The sequence below is a fragment of the Salvelinus fontinalis genome, chromosome 4 (genome assembly GCF_029448725.1).
Source record: "Salvelinus fontinalis isolate EN_2023a chromosome 4, ASM2944872v1, whole genome shotgun sequence".
Taxonomy (NCBI): domain Eukaryota; kingdom Metazoa; phylum Chordata; class Actinopteri; order Salmoniformes; family Salmonidae; genus Salvelinus; species Salvelinus fontinalis.
The window spans coordinates 48,811,397-48,835,078 of NC_074668.1; the positions used below are offsets into that span (position 1 = coordinate 48,811,397).

Sequence of the window (23,682 nt, forward strand, 5' to 3'; positions counted from 1 at the left end):
ATAGCCTTCATTTCTCAGATCAAGAATAGACTGACAAGTAGAAAAAAGTTATTTGTTTCTGGCCATTTTGAGCCTGTAATCAAACCCACAAATGCTGATGCTCCAGATACTCAACTAGTCTGAAGAAGGCCCGTTTTATTGCTTCTTTAATCAGAACAACAGTTTTCAGCTGTGCTAACATAATTGCAATAGGGTTTTCTAATGACCAATTGGCCTTTTAAAATGATAAACTTGGATTAGCTAACACAACGTGCCATTGGAACACAGGAGTGATAGTTGCTGATAATGGGCCTCTGTACGCCTATGTAGATATTTCATTTAAAAAATCTGCCGTTTCCAGCTACAATAGTCATTTACAACATTAACAATGTCTGTATATCTGATCAAATTTATGTTATTTTAATGGACAAACAAATGTGCTTTTCTTTCAAAGACAAGGACATTTCTAAGTGACCCCAAACTTTTGAACGATAGTGTATATAAACTGTATGTACAGTTGAAGTCGGAAGTTTACATACACCTTAGCCAAATACATTTAAACTCAGTTTTCAACAATTCCTGACATTTAATCCTAGTAAAAGTTCCCTGTCTTAGGTCAGTTAGGATCACCACTCTATTTTAAGAATATGGAATGTCAGAATAATAGTATCAAGAATGATTTATTTCAGCTTTTATTTCTTTCATCACATTCCCAATGGGTCAGAAGTTTACATACACTCAATTAGTATTTGGTAGCATTGTTTTTAAATTGTTTAACTTAGGTCAAACGTTTTGGGTAGTGTGGTGGCATTTTTCTTCGTTACCAAATGAGGAGAGTCGCAAACTACACACCAGTCAGAGTTATACTTAAATTACATGTTTTTTAATAAGAACTTTGCAATAGCCCTTTGACTTTAAACAATTCACTATTTCTAATGACCCGTTGAGAAGTGACTACAGAAAAATACAAAGATCTTTTATAGCCAAGATACACCCCTCTCAACTTACATGATGAACCACAGATCTTAGGAACTGTTCACAAAGAAATACTTTGTGTATCCCTTAGCCAGATAACATTCGCTATAGATTATCGTTCAGTTTGGTCCCTCAGACGAGGTTCTAATCTCGTTCCTGGTACTTCATAGTACAAAAACACCAACTCATCCAATGGCATATATCAATTATCAACTCTAGATACCCCCATCTCAAGTAAACCCCCTCTTGAGCCCACTCCTGGACAAGCTCACTGAGGGGAGTGAGCCTCAAGGTCATACACCGTCCCAGGATAAGTGTAAGATGAGAGAGGACATACAATTTTTTCAGACACTCCCTTCCACTTTCTCCCTCTGTTTTCTGCCTTCCTTCTCATCTCTCTTTTCCGCCCTCCCTCTTTCTCTCTCCATCTGTCTCGTTCTCTCTCTCCTCCAGCTCGGGAGGCATGTGGAAGCCATTACTATGATCTATGACTGTGAGGGTCTGGGTCTCAAACATTTGTGGAAGCCTGCCATCGAGACTTACGGAGAGGTACACGCATGCACACGCACACACACAGTTCTGTTGAATCCATAGGGGGAAAGTGATCTGAGATGATACTGTCTGATCAAAGTGTTATATCCTTACAGATCCTGACCATGTTTGAAGACAACTACCCTGAGGGCCTCAAGAGACTATTTGTCATTAAAGGTAAGTTTCACCACCACTTTTTCGTCATCAATCTATTATATCTGGATGTGGAGAAATGATCTGGACAAGAAAAACCATGCTATTGTTTCTTTGTACATTTGAAAAAGATAGATCCTAAAGAAACCATGAATAATGGACATGACTCGTTTCAGATTGAATCCGCATTTGGGGAAACAGAGCCACTGTTTGCCCCACCACCTTACTTATTATTTTTGTTTTGTTGATGAAACGGAGAAGAGGAACTTCCGGCAGTATAAAAAAAAAAAAATGCAGTACATATTCTGCTGTTTTATCATGCGTGCAATGATGTCCGAGGGAAAAGAACCATGATCGTTGCTTGCAGTAACTTCTTTGTTGTTGTAATATCCCAAACGGAGGTGGCAATTTCACCAATTAAAGATTCCAGAGGGAGATGTTACCCCTTAGTATCCAAGTAGTAAACTTACTTATGTTGTGTGTCTCACATCTCTCAAACCTTAATTATACACCATTGTATCACACATGTTCTCTATGTTCCACTCCTCAGCCCCCAAGCTCTTCCCCGTGGCCTACAACCTCGTCAAACACTTCCTGAGTGAGATCACCCGCAACAAGATCATTGTCCTGGGTGGTAAGACACTTCCGTATTTCCATTGGAATGTTCCCATAAAAATATACTGTTCCAGAATGCTGAATCATGTCAGCTCTATGCATGGCATTTCTATTACAGTATGAACATTCCATACGTTGTGAATACATACAGTATATGGTTGCATCATCTCTAACTCTACCCAGCTTAACCCTTCAGGTCAGTAAAGGTAATGAATGCACTTACTGTAAGTCGCTCTGGATAAGAGCGTCTGCTAAATAACTGAAACATAAAATGGTAATATCAGTCTCTCTCTCCTTACCCGTCTGTTTTGCAGCCAACTGGCAGGAGGTGTTGCTGAACTACATAGACCCAGAGCAGCTCCCTGCTGCGTACGGAGGGAAACTCACTGACCCGGACGGGGACTCTCGCTGTAGGACCAAGGTGAGCTCACCACCAGGAAGTGGGATACTTTTTTTCATGACCCCCCCCCCCTCGAAATGAGATGAGAGACGTCCAATGCTGTAGTCATTGCTGCTCTTCAGTAGATTTAGGAGAAAAATAAAATTATACATGGAGACAACATTTAGGGCTTGCAGTGCCAGCTATTAGTAGTTGCTCCACACCTGCCTACGGGCTTTTGCAGTAGGATGGACTCAATATGCTGCAATATTGAAGCCATGCTGTGAGATGAGAGCAGCTTTGCTTTGCTGCCTGCAACCACAAGATACTGCAGGCAGGGCTAATAACATTCCGAAGCTACATCCTGCTACTAGTGGGGCCAGTGGAATTAGATGAGGATTCTCTGTCAGACTGTTGGACTTGTATGTGTGATACATTGAGATTGTGGGCTATATATCATCATGAAACAATTCACAATGAGTCTTGACAGTCTTTTTATTCCTTCTGGTCATTGAGATGTTATAGGAGTTCCAGGTGGTTTCCTCTGAGTCTGCTTCAACAGGTACAGTCTGCTGATTGGGTATTTTTCGTAGACAATGCCGCATGGATATATCATGGATCTGCTTATTTTTGCTCTGCAGTTCAATTCTGCTTTGCCACAAATGACTTTGCTGCCAGCCAGCTACAACCTCTCAATGGCTCTGTAGTCATCTACCTGCCAATAAATGCCATAACAGTTGATAGTTGGGTCTAGATGCATTTTAAATGTTCTTACCTAGGAAACTGACCATTGCTCTGATGTCTCTGTAGATACATAGGTAGAGATGTCTTCCTAACCTGGAGAGGAGCAGGAGGAGTAGGAGGACAGTTCTTTGTCATCCCAAATGAGAGCCAGGAAATGACCTTTTGAAATCTTCCGGAAGACTAAGATTCTACGGACTGAAATTCTCCCTAACTCCATGATTCCATTTTACTCAACTGAGTAATTTAGTCTTTCAACACAGGATTGAACAGGAACTTTAGCTTTTATCATTAGTAGCTATCCTATGGGGTTCTGTGGAGTGTTTAGATCAGGGACTTAGTTGGTAATCTCGGTTAACCCAGAACTAAATTATTGCGTAATTTGGTCAGATGCCATCTGTTAGGTTCTGAAAAAACAGAGTAAAAACTCAAACGGACGACTAGAAAAAGCTCACTGGGTCATACAGCTGCAAAGACAATGTATGATTACACAAGCACATATAACCTCCTACTAGGCAGGGTCAACTCCTTACACATCTAGACAGCCAATACATCTCTGTTGCTAGGCCGGAACTTATTGGTTCCTCACTGGTGTAGTCATGGCCCTGCCTGATGCTAGAACCTTCGTGGGTGTGGAAGTGTATGTATATGAGATAGAACTGTAGTAGGAGAGTCATTGTGGTGGGCCCCCCTCCCCAAGGTTTCTTCTCACTTCATATGTTGACTTGACCTCGAGTCGAATCCCTCACTCTTCCCTTGTTCCACAGCTGGTCTGCCTTATCAGAGACTAACTAGACTGTTGCCCTTTATCTCCTTACGAACAGAAATCAACTTTCTGCACTTCCCCTTGTCTCACTCAGTAACTGTCCATACACCAAATTCCTATCCACCCTTCATTGACCCCAACATTCCTTAAACATGTAAAATAATCAATAAGTTCTAGTATGGTAACATGAATAAGTATATTTCAAGCTACAATCCAACAGTCCCTCTTTTTTTAATAGTAGCTCCATACTGTTCAACATTAAATAAACTTAGAAATTACTTATAAATAAACAGAAAAGAAAACATGATTAATATTCTCAGTTGATTTGGATGTTTACACCTCCGAGACTTATGGCCTCTGACTATGTAATCTGCTTTCATGGCATAAAGCCCTGGCCTCAAACCTATAATCACACTATGCACACTTTTACTCCCCCCCTTTCTGCCATTACCCCTCCTGTTGTACAATTGATAATGACATTTCAGCGGGAGATTTTGACTTTCTCTTCCTCTTTCCTGTTCCTAAGAGAGTGATAGCAAAAGACTTGAAAAGAAAACACAATATATGACAAGTGTTAGTAATGCGTTAAGCTATGCATAATCATATATGGAAAAAACAGAAGTTTCATAATATGACGACTCTCACTCTCCCTTAGCCTAACTATACCTTTGGATACTGTTCTGCTGGGGTCCACAAAAATTAAGGCTCAAAATACCTCCTTATGCTTGTACCCAGACTTCCCCATCAGGCTGCAGGTTTTACAGGAGGTGTTCCCACGCGATGTCATCCTCACTTTGGCCCTCTGTTTCCCCAGACAAGCCCTCCCCCCTCCTTTGTCTAGGATGTACAATGAATCTCTGTATCTAGGCAGGTAGTGTTATCCTCCCATCCCGAGTCCAGAACCTTTGGTAATCCTCCACACATCTCCCGGTCTTCTTATCAGTAGTATACATACTTGCACTTTGCCTCAGTCCATTGTTAGTAACCTGGACTCATACACAAACAGCTATTTGAGAATAAGTGACCCATTCCTACTCAAGTGAATATCATGATGCAAAACTTAGAGAGAATACGATAATATCAATCAGTAAAGCTAGAAGACAGTATTATAAGGCAATAGTTTACAATCTATGGTATAAGCGCTATCATATGACTCCTATCTCACCCTTACGGAAACATTTTGTCTCTGAGACAGGCCCTCTTTGTACTTTGCCTCCGGCCACAAATACATTTGCACATAGATCATTCCATCTAAATCATAACACATTCGTTATTACTGCTAGGCCACTTATATAGTTATAAACATACTAAAATGTGCTCAAGTCAATTAGTCAGTTTCCAACAGTCCCTCATCTGGAACAATGATCACACACATGTTCCACACCACCTAGAATACATATACAGCAATAACCTTTCTCAGCACGGCCCCCGTTTTTCCCTATCTTACACTGTCGCAGATCGGTATCTCAATGCATGTTTTGTCTGAATTACTATAAATCTCCCAGTGTGCAGACCCTCACAATCAACCTTAGGCAACCCTAAATCAATTACGGGCACGGTTGACCCCCCCCCTCCCTTCCGGCACTCATTCTTCTGGTGTCTCTTCATTTTCTTCTTCAGATAGCTTTACAGTTCATCCTCGCAATGGCACACATGTAACTAATGCCTGTCAAAGTGGATGGCCCTTCATAATGTCCCGATTTCAATATCTGGGGAGTAAATCAGAGACAAATCTCACCTGAGCCGCCACCACCATCCTTTACGGTCCATTCTGTTTTATCCATTTTCCGACCAGTACACCAGCAGCACGAGAGAAGTTTGGATGTGATCTCTCTCTATGCTCACTCCACATGGACGGTCTCAGGACTCATGCCGCACTCCTGAGAGAAAAGGCAGTTGATATCTTCGACTGGAGCTATCACTACACAGGTTGCTGTCTCAGACTCAAGTCTCAGGTAGAAGTGGTGAAGAATAGTGAACGCCATTGTCGCCATTACTTCAGCCGGTTAGAGGGGGTGAGGCTCACACTGCTCTCGGTCGAATTATCCCATCCATGCATCGAGATACTATCTGGAGTCACTATCGCCATAACCTCGAGAGAAGACAGACCAGAACAAAAGTTTAGGGCATTTCTGATTCAGGAAATCCAGACAAAACTATTCACTGTATGACTAATTATAACATTCTTAATACACATTTCTAAGACAAATGTCAAAGAGAACAACAACACACTGTTGAAACCATTTAGCAAACTGGCTTATATTCCCATATCAAATTGGCGACCTCACCGCAGAGTTACAGGGTCAGGAAGTTAGACGGCTAACCCTTAGGGAGAAATCCCGACCATTCAGCAGACCCGATCTGGTGAGAATTGAAGCAAAGATGAAAAACAACAACAGCAATACACTTCTTCATATTTACCAGCATTACATATTCTACTTAAATCTTACCTGATGTCTCTAGCCTTTCTGGCGAGGGTGACCAGAAAGTCAGAACAGAGGTTATACAACACCATTAAGTGAGTCTGTGTCTGTTGGCCTTTTTCTCGCTCATTTTACGTTATTTGAAAGCAAAACCATCTCCAAAATATTGTTATTTTTTAAACAAAGCGATTATTATTAATTTAGAATTATATAAAAGCCCCTTGGATATTCTCACAGATATATTATTAACCCTGTTATTAGGAGGCCCATATTTATTGGTCATGGCTCCCGAGTGGCGCACAATTGGATTGCCTTGCAGTTCTCCAGCTGTATCCACTGAAAGCGCATGAGGTTCAAGGCATGAGGGCAGGGGGCACGGGATGGGCCGCAGAGCTGCGCACAGAAGACGGACCTAGCCCATGGGGAAAGAGGAAGGGGGTTGGATGCCCACCCCACCACACTGGGTAGCACAGAGCAACACTTTAAGGGGCATTGCACTAATAATGGCGCTGACTAGGGAAACGTTCCCGCTGTTCTTAGTGCCAGTCTGCACATTCAAACAAAAACAATGTAACTAATAATGGCATCTTTATGCTTATGTTAATAAAATAATTATAAAAATACTCTTTCACAATGCCAATATTTATTTATTTATTTATGGATCCATAACAAATTACTATGGGAATAAATATCACTGAATTACAGAAATATTGGAACAAAGTTCTCTAATGAAGGTAAACTAATTGTTGCTTACTGTAAAATACTCTTTCAAATACACACGGTCATGTTGTACAGCGCCATTATGGCTATTAGCAGGTAGTTGGACAATAGACTTAGAAGGAAGGTAGGGGGAGAATTCTATCATCAAATGTATTTCTTAGTTAGGTTGGCTGTATCACAACCGGCCGTGATTGGCTGTAATTTCAGTTTTATCCACCAGAAAAGACCAAACAAATAATACAACAAAAAGTATTATTATTATTATGTATCTCATCTGACCGTGATTGGGAGTCCCATTTTATTTATTTAGGGCGGTGCACAATTGGCCCAGCATTTCTCTCCCTCTAAAAACAGAAATAAATGTTTTGGCCTTGACATATTATTTTGGCCTTTATTCAGATTACAATCTCTCACTTTTTAGTTTTTTTAAAAACAAAATAACCTCCAAAATATTGTTATATATTATCAAGTTGATGGCACAGTCATATAGCGGCACCTATATTAAGCTGAGTGACTCACTCATGCATGGCTTTGGATCAGAAAAAACAAGTACCAACATTCTTTCTGATAGTCTTTAATAAATACATGTTTTGGTTATCCTGACCTGGACACCATGTACAGTATTATAACAGCCCATTATGGGGTATAAGCAGGACAATATACCTTTACCAACACCTCTCTGTATTTTGACACTTTGTGGATGGGGCCTCCCCAGTGGCGCAGCTAAGTCACCGCATCGCAATGCAAAATGCGTTGGTACAGATACCCGTGCCGGCCACCTCCGGGAGACCAATGATGCAGCTTTTGGTTTTAATTTAGAATCCTCCAATCCTTTATATGTAATTATTGGCGGAGAGTCCCGTCATATTTTTTGATATACTGTAGGCGACATGAGTCTCACTAGTGTTGAGTAATGTGCTGTTAAAAGTGGTGTAGGTCTTATTTATTTAAAGAGCATATTGAAGTTAGCAATAGGATTTGAAGCAATAGCCTACAACTATTTTAGCATCGTTTCGTGCTGCTCTGAGACAAGCATGGGGACTGGTCTTGATAAATCAAAGAGATTTTTTATTTTGACTGAATCTCCGTTTGGGTATTGGTTAGACAACATTTCTACACCCTAATTGTATTATTTTAATGCTCTTAGTGTAACCTTTATTTAACTAGGAAAGTCAGTTAAGAACAAATTCTTATTTACAAGGACAGCCTACTTCTTCCTCCCCGTCGGGGAATTGAAGCCCGGTCTCCTGCGTGCCTGCACGACACGGGGATTCTTTAGCTAAATAGCCCAGTACTGTAGCCTACTCCCGACCGACACGTTGTACAGCGCCATATTTTCCGTTCCATCCATACAGAAACCCAGAAGGTTTTTCGTTTTTCTTGGAATAGAAACACCATAATATTAAGCAAATTAATTAAGCAAAATGTCTTAAAATTAGTCCCATGTACTATGTTCTTAAAAAAAAGGTTTCAAATTCTCTAGTACAGCCGCTATTGAAGGCTATCAAATGCTTCTCAAAGATGCCCTCTGGTGGTCAAATGGCCAGGCCTTACTTAATCGGGACCTCCTTTTACGGCCGGATCCAGGTAACTTTATACTTAATAGAAGTGCAGAATTTCACTAACTGCTCTCCCAAGACAACAGACTCGGAAATATTTCAAAAGGAGAGATATGAACACCCTATCCTCTCCTTGAAGAGAAAATTTACATTTCGTTAGTTTTCACTATGCTAAATCCTAATCAGCAACACAACGTTTTAATTACAGACAAAACAAAACATTATAATTTCTGTTTACAGAGGCTACTGTCCTCCACTCTTTGAATCACTTGTGTTTTAATCCACCCCAACCTTTACTGTATATACTATAACCAATCTCCATTGGATATTCACTATTTGCTTCACACTCATTAATGTCTACTATTTTAAGATTAATATTCACTAAATCGAGACAGGTCTACTTTTTTGGCCAATTGTAATCAAAGCAGTGTTCTCTCGCCTGCACTGCACTCAGACATGGCGGCATTCCTCTTGCCAAGTCTAATTTAAAAAAAAAATGTAACTAGGCAAGTCAGTTAAGAACAAATTCTTATTTACAATGACGGCTTACCCCGGCCAAACCCGGATGACCCTAGGCCAATTGTTCGCCACCCTATAGGATACAACCTGGATTTGAACCAAGGACTGTAATGACACCTCTTGCACTGAGATGCAGTGTCTTAGACCGCTGTGCCTCTCGGTAGCCCAACCATTTACTCCAGTACATGACTGGTCTCTCTTTTCCCCCCATGATTTTGCTTAATAACCACCGCACTACAATGCCCAAGCTCATGAACAAACTTTAAAAAAAAAAACTTTACAATTGTTTCTTTAACTCTACGAACAATTACTCACAATATTAACTCGGTTGCAACACTCACTACCAAGTTCCAAACTGCCTCTGGAAGCAATGTCAGCACAATAACTGTTCGTCGGGAGCTTCAGGAAATGGGTATCCATGGCCGAGCAGCCGCACATAAGCCTAAGATCACCATGCGCAATGCCAAGCGACGGCTAGAGTGGTGTATAGCTCGTCCCCATTGGACTCTGGAGCAGTAGAAACTCATTTTCTGGAGTGATGAATCATACTTCACCATCTGGCAGTCCAACGGACAATCTGGGTTTGGCGGATGCCAGGAGAACGCTACCTGCCCGAATGCATAGTGCCAACTGTAAAGTTTGGTGGAGGAGGAATAATGGTCTGGGGCTGTTTTTCATGATTCGGGCTAGGCCCCTTTGTTCCAGTTAAGGGAAATGTTTACGCTACAGCATACAATGACATTCTAGACAAGTCTGTGCTTATAACTTTTTGCCATCAGTTTGGGGAAGGCCCTTTACTTTTTCAGCATGACAATGCTCCCCGTGCACGAAGTGAGGTCCATACAGAAATGGTTTGTCGAGATCGGTGTGGAAGAACTTTCCGGGCCTGCAAAGAGCCCTGACCTCAACTCCATTAAACACCTTTGGGATGAATTGCGAGCCAGGCCTAATCGCCCAACATCAGTGCCCGACATCACTTATGCTCTTGTGGCTGAATTGAAGCAAATCCCTGCCACAATGTTCCAACATCTAGTGGAAGGCCTTCCCAGAAGAGTGGAGACTGTTATAGCAGCAAAGGGAGGACCAACTCCATATTTATGCCCATGATTTTGGAATGAGATGTTTGACAAGCAGGTGTCCACGTACTTTTGGTCATGTAGTGTGTATATTTGTATGTGTGTATATGTTGGGCTTTAGCTTAGGTTATTCTTTACAGAGTCAAGTATATTTGTCCAGGACTCAATTGTTCCTTGACTAGCACCATTCATTCTCCCTGTTGATATTTCTAATGTTTTAACTTCTAATAGTAACTGTATCCACTGGTGAATTGGGAGAGAGTGAGGCGATAGCCATCTATGAGCCAACAACTTTTTTGCGGCAGTGGCACCTGCCAGCAGTAGTCATCTCTGATTGATTGAGAGATTCAAAGAGCTATCGCCGTTAAGTAAAGTAGTAGATGGAAAGCATTGAATATTTACATTCATGCACTTCAAAATTAATTTTTGAAGTGCATGAATGTAAATATTCAAAAAAGTGACTTTTTTGCCAGAAGCATTTAACTGCAGGGCACTCCCACGTCATATGAAAGAATGCGTATACCTGATTTAGGGTACACGGTGAACAGTTGGGAGTTGGGGCCAATTTCATTGTAAAACAAATCCTTGGTGTTAAATTACAGTCTGTGAAAAACTTTAAATATACACTGAGTGTACAAAACATTAGGAACACCTGATCTTTCTGTGACATAGACTGACCAGGTGAATCCAGGTGAAGATTATGATCCCATATTGATGTAACTTGTTAAATCCATTTCAATCAGTGTAGATGAAGGGGAGGAGATGGGTTAAAGAAGGATTTTCAAGCCTTGAGACAATTGAGCAATGAATTGTGTTCCATTCAGAGGGTGAATGGGCAAGACAAAAGATTTAGGTGCCTTTTGAATGGGGTATGTTAGTAGGTGCCAGTGTCGATTTGTCAAGAACTACAATGCTGCTGGGTTTTTAACTCTCAACAGTTTCCTGTGTGTGTGGTCCACCATCTAAAGGACACCCAGCCAACTTGACACAACTGTGGGAAGCATTGGAGTCAACATTCGCCAGCATTCCTGTGAAATGCTTTTGACACCTTGTAGAGTACATGCCCCAATGAATTGATGCTGTTCTGTGGGCAAAACTCAATATTTGGATGGTGTTCCTTATGTTTTGTACACTCATTGTATACAGTTCAAGTCAGAAGTTTACATACACTTAGGTTTGAGTCATTTAAAACTCGTTTGTCAACCACTCCACACATTTCTTGTTAACAAACCATAGTTTTGGCAAGTCGGTTAGGACATTACTTTGTGCATGACACAAGTAATTTTTCCAACAATTGTTTACAGACAGGTTATTTCACTTATAATTCACTGTATCACAATTCCAGTGGGTCAGAACTTTACAAACACTAAGTTGACTGTGCCTTTAAAGAGCTTGGAAAATTCCAGAAAATGATGTCATGGCTTTAGAAGCTTCTGATAGGCTAATTGACATAATTTGAGTCAATTGGAGGTGTACCTGTGGATGTATTTCAAGGCCTACCTTCAAACCCAGTGCCTCTTTGCTTGACATCATGGGAAAATCAAAAGAAATGAGCCAAGACCTCAGAACAAAAATTGTAGACCTCCACAAGTCTGGTTCATCCTTGGGAGCAATTTCCAAACAGTAGTACGCAAGTATAAACACCATGGGACCACGCAGACGTCATACCGCTCAGGAAGGAGACACGTTCTGTCTTCTAGAGATGAATGTACTTTGGTGCGAAAAGTGCAAATCAATCCCAGAACAACAGCAAAGGACCTTGTGAAGATGCTGGAGGAAACAGGTACAAAAGTATCTACATCCACAGTAAAACGAGTTCTATATCGACAGAACCTGAAAGGCTGCTCAGCAAGGCTTCTGCCACTGCTCCAAAACGCCATAAAAAAAAGCCAGACTACAGTTGTCAACTGCACAGGGGGACAAAGATCGTACTATTTGGAGAAATGTCCTCTGGTCTGATGAAACTGTTTGGTCATAATGACCGTTGTTATGTTTGGTGGAAAAACGGGGAGGCTTGCAAGCCAAAGAACACCATCCCAACTGTGAAGCACGAGGGTGGCAGCATCATGTTGTGGGGGTGCTTCACAAAATAGATGGCATCATGAGGAAGGGAAAATTATGTGGATATATTGAAGCAACATCTCAAGACATCAGTCAGGAAGTTAAAGCTTGGTCGCAAATGAGTGTCCAAATGGACAATGACCACAAGCATACCTTCTAAGTTGTGGCAAAATGCCTTGAGGACAACAAAGTCAAGGTATTGGAGTAGCCATCACAAAGCCCTGACCTCAATCCTATAGAAAATGTGTGGGCAGAACTGAAAAGGCGTGTGCGAGCAAGGAGGCCTATACAACTGACACCATTACACCAGATGTGTCAGGAGGAATGGGCCAAAATTCACCCAACTTATTGTGGGAAGCTTGTGGAAGGCTACCTGAAACGTTTGACCCAAGTTAAACAATTTTTAGGCAATGTTACCAAATACTAATTGAGTGTATTTAAAGTTCTGACCCACGGGAATGTGATGCTGAAATAAAAGCTGAAATATATCATTCTTTATTCTGAAAGTCACATTCTTAAAATATAGTTGTGATCCTAACTGACCTAAAACAGGGAATTTTACATCAGGAATTGTGGAAAAACTGAGTTTAAATGTATTTGGCTAAGGTGTATGTAAACCTCCGACTTCAACTGTAAGTATATGGATGAGCGATGGCCGAGCGGCATAGGCAAGGTGCAGTAGAAGGTATAAAATACAGTATATACATGTGATATGAGTAATGTAAAATATGTAAACATTAGTGGCATTATTTAAAGTGCCATTGTTTAAAGTGACTAGTGATCTATTTATTAAAGTGGCCAGTTATTGGGTCTCAAGGTAGGCAGCAGCCTCTCTGAGTTAGTAATTGCTGTTTAGCAGTCTGATGGCCTTGAGATAGAAGCTGTTTTTCAGTCTCTCGGTACTGACCTCGCCTTCTGGATGGTAGTGTTGTGAACATGCAGTGGCTTGGGTGGTTGTTGTCCTTGATGATCTTTATGGCCTTCCTGTGACATCGGGTGCTGTAGGTGTCATGGAGGGCAGGTAGTTTGCCCCCGGTGATGCGTTGTGCTGACCGCAGCACCCTCTGGAGAGCCTTGCGGTTGTGGGCGGTGCAGTTGCCGTACAACCTGTGATACGGCCCGACAGGATGCTCTCGATTGTGTTTCTGTAAAAGTTTGTCAGGGTTTTGGGTGACAAGCCAAATTCTTCAACATCCTGAGGTTGAAGAGGCGCTAGAGGAATAACCTTCATTTTTCCGAACAAGAAAAGACTGACGAGCTTCAGAAGAAAGTTCTTTGTTTTTGGCCATTTTGAGCCTGTAATTGAACCTACAAATACTGATGCTCCAGATACACAACTTGTCTAAAGAAGGCCAATGTTATTGCTTCTTTAATTAGAACAACAGTTTTCAGCTGGGCTAACATAATTGCAAAAGGGTTTTCTAATGATCAATTAGCCTTTTAAAACGATAAACTTAGATTAGCTAACACAACGTGCCATTGGAACACAGGAGTGATGGTTGCTGATAATGGGCCTCTGTACGCCTATGTAGATATTACATAAAAAAAGTATCTGTTTCATCCGACATTTATAGCTTATTTGCTGTAGAGTGAGATCAGGCTGGGTCTGTGTGTACACTACAGGCAGATTATGCAACAGTCAGTCAAGTTTTAAAGATCATTTTTAACACCTTTATCATTGACAGTGCCACAAATGCATTTGGATCAAGGTCCTGTTTGTGTCTGCACCTGTGCTCAGCTCAACATTTCCCATGGCTTGCTGTGTTATCCTAGACATGTAGTGAATGGTTTTGTGTGATTTGACTGTGGACCAATGCTAATTGCCCTCTGCTTATGGTTGAGGTGAACCATCCCATCTTTCTCTCCCTTCACTCACATATGGAATACATCACCCCTTATTGCCCCCCGGTGGTTCTCAATTACTGCTGCAACCAGCATTTTTAACTTCCGTCTGTGTTTGGTCAGTCAGTATTTCTCAAATCCTTGGTTTGCTTGAGCTGAGGGCTCAGGCTGTTTAGGAAGATGAGATCATTAGCCAGCAAGGTGGTCTAAAGAAAATTGTTGGTCTTGTTATTATGCAAATAAATTACAAAATTAAACTCTGAGGCTGATACTCTGGACTTTTATTTCTCAACTGAAAGTATGTGAAGCTCAGAAGCCTATGATAAAACATGTAACCGCAGCAGATTCATAGTTGTAGAAAGTAAAGCTTTCTTTTTTATTTCCTCGTAAGTTCTTCCCTAAAAAATGTCCTGCTGACTTTCATAGCATTTTTATCAGCTACAGTGCCTTGCAAAAGTATTCATCCCCCTTGGTGGTTTTTCTATTTTGTTGAATTACAACCTGTAGTTTAAATTGATTTTTATTTGGATTTCATGTAATGGACATGCACAAAATAGTCCAAATTGGTGATGTGAAATGAAAAGAAATTACTTGTTTCAAAAAAAGAAAAATGTAATGGAAAAGTGGTGCGTTCATATGTATTTACCCCCTTTGCTATGAAGCCCCTAAATAATATCTGGTGCAACCAATTACCTTCAGAAGTCACATAATTAGTTAGATTGCACACAGGTGGACTTTATTTAAGTGTCACATGATCTCAGTATATACACTGCTCAAAAAAATAAAGGGAACACTTAAACAACACAATGTAACTCCAAGTCAATCACACTTCTGTGAAATCAAACTGTCCACTTAGGAAGCAACACTGATTGACAATACATTTCACATGCTGTTATGCAAATGGAATAGACAAAAGGTGTAAATTATAGGTAATTAGCAAGACACCCCCCAAAACAGGAGTGATTCTGCAGGTGGTGACCACAGACCACTTCTCAGTTCCTATGCTTCCTGGCTGATGTTTTGGTCACTTTTGAATGCTGGCGGTGCTCTCACTCTAGTGGTAGCATGAGACGGAGTCTACAACCCACACAAGTGGCTCAGGTAGTGCAGTTCATCCAGGATGGCACATCAATGCGAACTGTGGCAAAAAGGTTTGCTGTGTCTGTCAGCGTAGTGTCCAGAGCATGCAGGCGCTACCAGGAGACAGGCCAGTACATCAGGAGTCGTGGAGGAGGCCGTAGGAGGGCAACAACCCAGCAGCAGGACCGCTACCTCCACCTTAGTGCAAGGAGGTGCACTGCCAGAGCCCTGCAAAATGACCTCCAGAAAATGACCTCCAGCAGGCCACAAATGTGCACGTGTCTGCTCAAACGGTCAGAAACAGACTCCATGAGGGTGGTATGAACAGCATGTGAAATGTATTGTCAATCAGTGTTGCTTCCTAAGTGGACAGTTTGATTTCACAGAAGTGTGATTGACTTGGAGTTACATTGTGTTGTTTAAGTGTTCCCTTTATTTTTTTGAGCAGTGTATATACACCTGTTCTGAAAGGCCCCAGAGTCTGCAACACCACTAAGCAAGGAGCACCACCAAGCAAGCAGCACCATGAAGACCAAGGAGCTCTCCAAACAGGTCAGGGACAAAGTTGTGGATAAGTACAGATCAGGATTGGGTTATAAAAAAATATCAGAAACTTTGAACATCCCACAGAGCACCATTAAATCTATTATTAAAAAATGGAAAGAATATGGCACCACAACAAACCTGCCAAGAGAGGGCTGCCCACCAAAACTCACGGGCCAGGCAAGGAGGGCATTGATCAGAGAGGCAACAAAGAGACTAACGATAACCCTGAAGGAGCTGCAAAGCTCCACAATGGAGATTGGAGTATCTGTCCATAGGACCACTAAGAGCTGGGCTTTGTGGAAGAGTGGCCAGAAAAATATATTTTGCTTAAAAAGGCACGTGGGAGACTCCCCAAACATATGGAAGAAGGTACTCTGGTCAGATGAGACAAAAATTGAGCTTTTTGGCCATCCAGGAAAACACTATGTCTGGCGCAAACCCATCACCTCTCATCACCCCGAGAACACCATCCTCACAGTGAAGCATGGTGGTGGCAGCATCATGCTGTGGGGATGTTTTCAATCAGCAGGGACTAGGTAACTACTGGTCAGAATTAAAGGAATGATGAATGGCGCTAAATACAGGGAAATTCTTAAGGGAAACCTGTTTCAGTCTTCCAGAGATTTGAGATTGGGACGGAGGTTCACCTTCCAGCAGGACAATAACCCTAAGCATACTGCTAAAGCAACACTTGAGTGGTTTAAGGGGAAACATTTAAATCTATTGGAATGGCCTAGTCAAAGCCCAGACCTCAATCCAATTGAGTATCTGTGGTATGACTTAAAGATTGCTGTACACCAGCAGAACCCATCCAAATTGAAGGAGCTGGAGCAGTTTTGCCTTGAAGAATGGGCAGATATCCCAGGGGCTAGTTGTACCAAGCTTATAGAGACATACCCAGAGAATTACAGCTGTAATTGCTGCAAAAGGTGGCTCTACAAAGTATTGACTTTGGGGGGGTGAATAGTTATGCACGCTCAAGTTTTCATTTTTTTTGTCTTATTTCTTGTTTGACTCACAATAAAAAATATTTTGCATCTTGAAAGTGGTAGGCATGTTGTGTAAATCAAATGATACAACCCCCCCCCCCCCCCCCCCAAAAAATCCATTCTAATTCCGGGTTGTAAGGCAACAAAATAGGAAAAATGCCAAGGGGGGTGAATACTTTCGCAAGCCACTGTAACCCCACAACATCCATCCTCTTACTCTGTCTATATATGTGTGTATTCAAGATCCACTATGCTGGGACAGTGCCTACGTCCTACTATGTTCGTGAGTCAGTGAAGGTGGACTATGAACAGTGTCTAACAGTCAGCCGTGGCTCCTCACAGCAGCTAGAATATGAGATCCTCTTCCCTGGCTGTGTGCTCAGGTGAGTGGACCGATATTACTACCGCTATTTCTTTCTTTCCCTCTTTCTATGTCTTACCTCTCTAACTCCACTACCTGTCCTGTTCTATCTCGGCCTCCCTTACCTTCCCCCACCTTTATTTTCCTCTCTATCTCTTTATCTCTTTATTACCCTGCTTAACTCTAGTGCAGGGTAGCCCTGCATCGAGTCCGATACCCACGGTTTCCCGTGGTTGACCCGCAAAAATGTCAGCTGGTGGGTGAAATGAAAACGTTCTTTCAACCCACGGATCGGCTCGTGATTCAGAACAATTATATTCCGGGTCGAAACATTTTAAATCAATGTAAAAAAAATGGTTTACAAACCCAGGATTTGTTGTTTTGCATTGTGTTGCGAATTCCATTCTGTGAGCGATGAGACAGACATATAAGCTACCAGCCACACACGCTGTGGATCAGGGAACTGTCCATTATTTGTGTGGTGCCCACACGAGAATACTTTGCCAAGTGTACATTTCTTGGCTAGCGTAGCTCATGTGAAAATGGCCAACGTAGCTATTCGTTTACGGGTATTTGTTCACGATAGGCTAATTGAGTTTATTATCAGTTAACTATTACGTTACTCCAGGCATTCATGTGCAGCCTTTCTTAAAGTATTGGTCGCGATGTGTCAGAGTAAATTTATAATTATTTCATTAGTTACTGGAATTGATTTGGCCATGTGCGCTCTCTGCTTAGCAGTGGTCTCTGCTCAGTTTGGGCAGCTGCGTTAGTGTGAAAGGGAGATGCCCGTGTGCTTCGCGGTTTACCTGATTTTTTTCTGCAGTTTTCTTGAAGATTACTCCGCTACACAGGCGATGCAGCGCTGTCGTTCAGTAGCAGATGATGCGCTGTCTGCCACTGACTTGTCATTCCCACTCGCCATCACTCACAGCTGTCATCAAATGGATTCATGCTAGCCACAAGTTCTGACAGCTCAATTGTCATGAAACGCATATACAGCGATGAGTTTCTCTTTCATATAAACGTATAACAAGGAGCGCCCACAATGTGTTTTGTGCGGGGAAGTGCTTAGTAATGAAACGAGACGTTCTGACCAAACATCCACAGCATGAAGGTAAACCCAGAGAGTTCTTTCAGAACAGGGCAGCATGCTTCAGGAAACAGTGCTTTCGACAGTGGAAAAGTAAGTCAGCTAGCAAGGCATTGTTGTCATTTTATAACAGGTGATAAGCAGAAATAAGGGAGTACTAACTAACTCTCATAATAGTAGATGTGAGTTTCTCTTTCAAACAATCCCCTGGCCTTGTACACAGCTAATGGCTATCATTCGCCAAAGCAAGCTAGCTACTGATAGTGCAACCCTAGTAACAGTACAAATGAAGATGAAAAATGATCAGGCCTACTGTACATCTTACTGTAGAAATTATTGTTAAACTGGTCTAGGTTGGAACTTTTGCTGTTATAATACAAAAATATTTTTGATTCTTAACTGGAGTTAACTGATTGAAGCAATATGCTTTTTGAGGCAAACACAGCTGTCTCCTGCCTGACTGAGAAAGCAGTAGATGTTCTGGTCCAGTTTGGCACATACCTATGCGAGTCAGGTTTCTCAACTCTGACATACTTAAACAACAAGTACAGAAACAGTTTCAAGGCTGAGCATGACCTCAGTATTGCACTGTCAAGAACAGAGCCCAGAATAGACATGCTCTCAATAGGACTGTGTGTGTGTGTGTTTTCTGGTCTACATCTGTGTGATGTGATCAATCACTTTATTCCATTTCAAAATAAAAAATATGTATTGTATTGTAACAGCAACAGTTCCAACCTAAACTTTCTTTCAACAATAATTTCTACAGCAAGATGTACAGTAGGCCTGATCATTTTTCAGCTGTACTGATACTTAGGGTTGCATTATCAAAAGCATGTGTGTGTGTTCTGTTATTCATTTGTGTGATGTGATTAATCAGTTTATTCCAGTTCAGAATGAAAATGATTTATTGTATTTTAACAGCAACAGTTTCAACCTAGACAGATATGTAACTGTCACGCCCTGGCCATAGAGAGGCTTTTATTCTCTATTTTGGTTAGGCCAGGGTGTGACTAGGGTGGGCATTCTTGTTTTTTTATTTCTATGTTTTCTATTTATTTGTGTTTGGCCGGGTGTGGTTCTCAATCAGAGGCAGCTGTCTATCGTTGTCTCTGATCGAGAACCTTACTTAGGTAGCCCTTTTTTCCACCTGTCTTTGTGGGAAGTTGACTTTTTTTAGGGCACATAGCCTTTAGCTTCACGGTTTGTTTTGGTAGTGTTTATAGTTTTTGTTCAGCGTCATTTTTATTAATAAAAGAAAATGTACGCTTACCACGCTGCACCTTGGTCCTCTTCTTTTCACGGCCGTGACAGTAACAGTGTTTTTAACGGGGGAAAATAAACATTAATATATATTTATATGGATATCTAATTTCATTGTTGTTTGTTTTTTGTCTATATTGCATTTGTTTTAGGCATAAGGGCAATGAAATATACCAATATTTATGTATAGTTGTATATTTTTCTACGCTTGGGTCCCAGGAAAACACAGAATTTCTCATTTGGGTCCCAGGCTGAAAAAGTTTAAGAACCCCTGATTTAGACCATAACGCTGGCCATATCAAGTTTAAACCGGTGCGCTGGTAAAAGTTTGAGCAGGCCTAGGTTAGAGCCTGCTAAATAAATGTAGTTTTGCATCCTATATTTGATTCTGGGAATTGTTTTATTGCTTTTCAATTAAACAGTTTTACTATCTATACAATATTTAATGTGAAGGTCTTGTTTTATTATGTCAGCTATAGGCTTTCATTAGGTAAGAAGGCTAATTAGAAGACCCTTTGTCAGAGCAATTTTAGTTGTCAATGTGCCACATCTCATTGTAAAAGATTGTATTATGTCGTTCTGGCATGGTTTCATGGCATAGTTTCCTTTTATCTAAATGTAGATTAGACATGCTGATAAGATATTAGATACAAGATATTAATTCATGCAGGGAGGGGAATAATAGCCTATGACTGGAGTCATAAAAACTATTAAATAAATGAATGTTATTTGGTGGGTCACGGATCGGCTCTCAGAACAATTCAATGCGGATGTGTCGGGTTATATAATATTGTAATATAATATCTCCCCCCATTCAGGTGGCAGTTTTCTAGTGATGGGGCAGACATCGGCTTTGGGGTGTTTATGAAGGGGAAAATAGGAGAGAGGCAGAATGCAGGGCAGATGCAGGAGGTGGTTCCCAGCCAGAGATACAACGCACACCTGGTGCCCGAAGACGGCTCTCTCACCTGCAGCGAGCCTGGGGTCTGTGAGTATAGGACAACTAGACAGAGACACATAAGCGATTTCTAAACTTATACCCCTTTCACACTATCGTGCCATTCCAAACCAAACTGTGCTGGCTTGGGTATTTTCTTTTCACATTGCCTTTTTTTCATGGTTCCAGCAACTTTAAAGCTTGGTTTGATTAGTCTCAGTAGTGTGAAAAGCCCTACAGTGGGCTAGAACAGGGGTACAGTGACACATGAAGACTTGGGTAGGGCCGCATAAGAACCTAGTCCAGTGGTACTAGACAGAGATTGGATCTCGGCCTACCAGTATAACACTAGCCCACCGTGTGACTACTTTACAGACCTGTGTCTTTGCCTGTTGGGTGACGCTTTTCCTACTTCCGAGGGTATATCCGTGGTCAGTGGATCGTTCTGATAAAGAATGCGTTGTTTGCATCAACTAGCGGTGCCCAGAAAATAATTTAAACCAATTGTTAGATGCTACCACCCCACCTCCAAATCAAAACCAATGTTTGTGCGCATACACACTATTCTACTTCTTGTCTGCTTCGTGTCTGCAAGGCTGATTAGCTAGACAAAAAGGTGTGAAACACAGATGTGTGCGTGAAAAGTGAGAATACAACATGGAATCCATGTTTGATCTTGATTTGGAGGGGGGTATCAGATATCAATTATATTGAATTCTTACTTGGGCACTGCTCAGCGACGCAAACGACAACTTCCTAATCAGAACTGTCTACCGATTGTGGATGTAAGCTCGGTCGTGGGAAAAGTGTCACCAAACAAGCATAGGAACGGTCAGCAAATAACTAGCAAGGTGGGTGCATGTTTAAAACTAGACCCAGGTTCCACTCAGGTCTAGAAACGGGGCAAATAAGAACCAGGACTTGCATATAAGCACACAAAGAGGACAAGGGCCGGAGTAAAGGTGTAGGACTTGACTTAGGCGACATCCATGTTGTTTTCTTTCTTCTTCAGATGTGCTGCGGTTTGACAACACCTACAGTATTTTCCAGTCCAAACGCATCAGCTTCACCGTCGAGGTCCTGCTCCCAGGCCAATCTCAGTCTCCGAAAAAACGGGCCGGCTCACAAGTGGAGGCCAGCAACCAATCACAGTCTCCGAATAACCAGAGTGGATCAGAATCTGGGGCCAGCAGCTAATTGTGACAGACGAGCTAGAGCTAGTCTCAGCCTCGACCATGGTCAGTGAAGTCAGACCTGAAACCACTGAAACAGACTCCAATGATCAGTACTGAGGTACTTCATCTGACAATGGGCCATTGTGCTGCTCACGAATTAAGGTATGTAGCTCTGGTCTAGTGCATTACATGCGGCTTGCTGATGCTGAGACTTCTACATCTGCAAGCCACACGTAATGCCCTGGACCAGAGCTAGAACGTACAATGAATAGAAACAAGTCCACAACTCAGGGTCCCTGGAGTAAAGGAGATGTATTAAAACACAGACTGAAATAACTTGTTTACTTTTTACAATAAGTGTATGGCTTTTAAAAATCTATTTTATTTTAAAGACCAGGAAGTATAGTATATCTGAATGTCATTGAGGGACCATGGTGTATTATTTTGCAATGCTGAGAGCAGAGCAGCAAGACCTCAGGAGATATTTATTTCGTCAACACTCCTCCATATAACCATCTGTTCATGTAGAATCTCTTTTCCGTGGCAACAACGCATTATGGGCATCACCCTCTCTTTCTCTCTCTCAAGCACTGGGTGAATTTCAAGGTTTTTCCTTGATTGCTCATGACCTTGATTCCTCACCTTCTTCTCAAAAGGCAAGGAATAAGGAAATACTTTTGAGATGTACCCTCTCGCTCTCACTCTTTCTCTCTTCTTTCTGTCATGATTTATGATTCAAGACAAAATTAGACCATTTTGAGTATGCCTTTTCTTTTCAAAATCAACACAGTTCTGTTCAAATGAATATGTTGACATACCGGTAGTTTTATTTTCAGGGAAAACAAATCTATATTTTGTCTTTTAAATGTTAGAACATGAAAGGCAAGAAATCTTTGAGAATGCTAATATCCACTGTCCAAAATCTGTATCATTAAGTATTATTGCAGTAGAATGACATTCCATGTTGTTGTGTAACCTTTAGCAGCAGTTTGTTCCTGTATAGGGTTGCAATTTGCAAAATTCCAGTAACTTTCCCAAAATTAGGGGTCTGTATTTCCTGCTTATTCCCTCCTGATTCCGGGAATCCTCCAACTGAGAAATCTAGAAAACCTAGGAATTTGGGGCAAATTACCAGAATTTTGCAAACCTTTTCATGTATATCTATATGTAACAACGAGAGACATACATTCCCTGGTGTAAATGCTTGCCTTAAATACGTCAGTGTGTTAAAAGAATGTGCAGCACTAAACGAACTGGCCCTTATGGGCAGTTGAAACACTCAAATCGCAATATTATATGTAATCTGTAAACTGTACTTCATATTGATTGAAATGATTGAAGTCGTCTTCTGCCAGCATCTTGATAAAGTATTTTGCACATTGAAAATCATGGAATGTAGCTAGCTATTATAGCCTTATTTGACGTTGGTTTGTGCTCACTGTTCAATAGATAATTTATGTTACCTTTATGTATTTTAGTAATGAGTAGGGGGAACAGTACCCACTCCAAAACATTTAAATTGTTATTTTTTTGTGAACATTTGTCAATCTTTTCTTTAGTTAAAATTGGAAACATGTCATTTATTTTTGTAGAATTCATGTAGTCAGTGCATATTTAATGTAACAGAATCAAATCTGAGCTGTATCAATCTATTGGGAAAATAATATACATGTTTGAATCAACTTGAAAGAATCTCGTCCACTAGCCGTCTCTCTTTCTCTGTCTAACCTGTATGCAGATGTGGTAACAATTAAGCCTGGGGACTGAATATACAGTATACTAACTAAGCAAGTACTTGGATGTACAGTCTGGTACAAAATGATCGCACTTTAGAGCCCTGACAGTACCTTAGTCTACAAAAGTAAAGGTATGTCTGTGTCTTTCTCCAGTAGTTGTATC

The 23,682-nt window shown here is 41.2% G+C and overlaps 1 protein-coding gene across 4 annotated transcripts in view; it reads left to right on the plus strand.

The window, feature by feature from the left end:
• Nucleotides 1-23,465, plus strand: part of LOC129853919 (SEC14-like protein 2) — a 44,514-nt gene extending 21,049 nt beyond the window's left edge. For all 4 annotated transcript variants that reach the window (XM_055920439.1, XM_055920437.1, XM_055920438.1 and 1 more), the window contains 7 exons: nt 1,408-1,503; nt 1,602-1,662; nt 2,189-2,272; nt 2,568-2,674; nt 17,198-17,337; nt 20,490-20,659; nt 21,621-23,465. In XM_055920439.1, the coding sequence (XP_055776414.1) occupies nt 1,408-1,503; nt 1,602-1,662; nt 2,189-2,272; nt 2,568-2,674; nt 17,198-17,337; nt 20,490-20,659; nt 21,621-21,805 (843 nt within the window). In that variant the 3' untranslated portion in view covers nt 21,806-23,465. The remainder of the gene's footprint in view (nt 1-1,407; nt 1,504-1,601; nt 1,663-2,188; nt 2,273-2,567; nt 2,675-17,197; nt 17,338-20,489; nt 20,660-21,620) is intronic.
• The last annotated feature ends 217 nt before the right edge of the window (nt 23,466-23,682 follow it).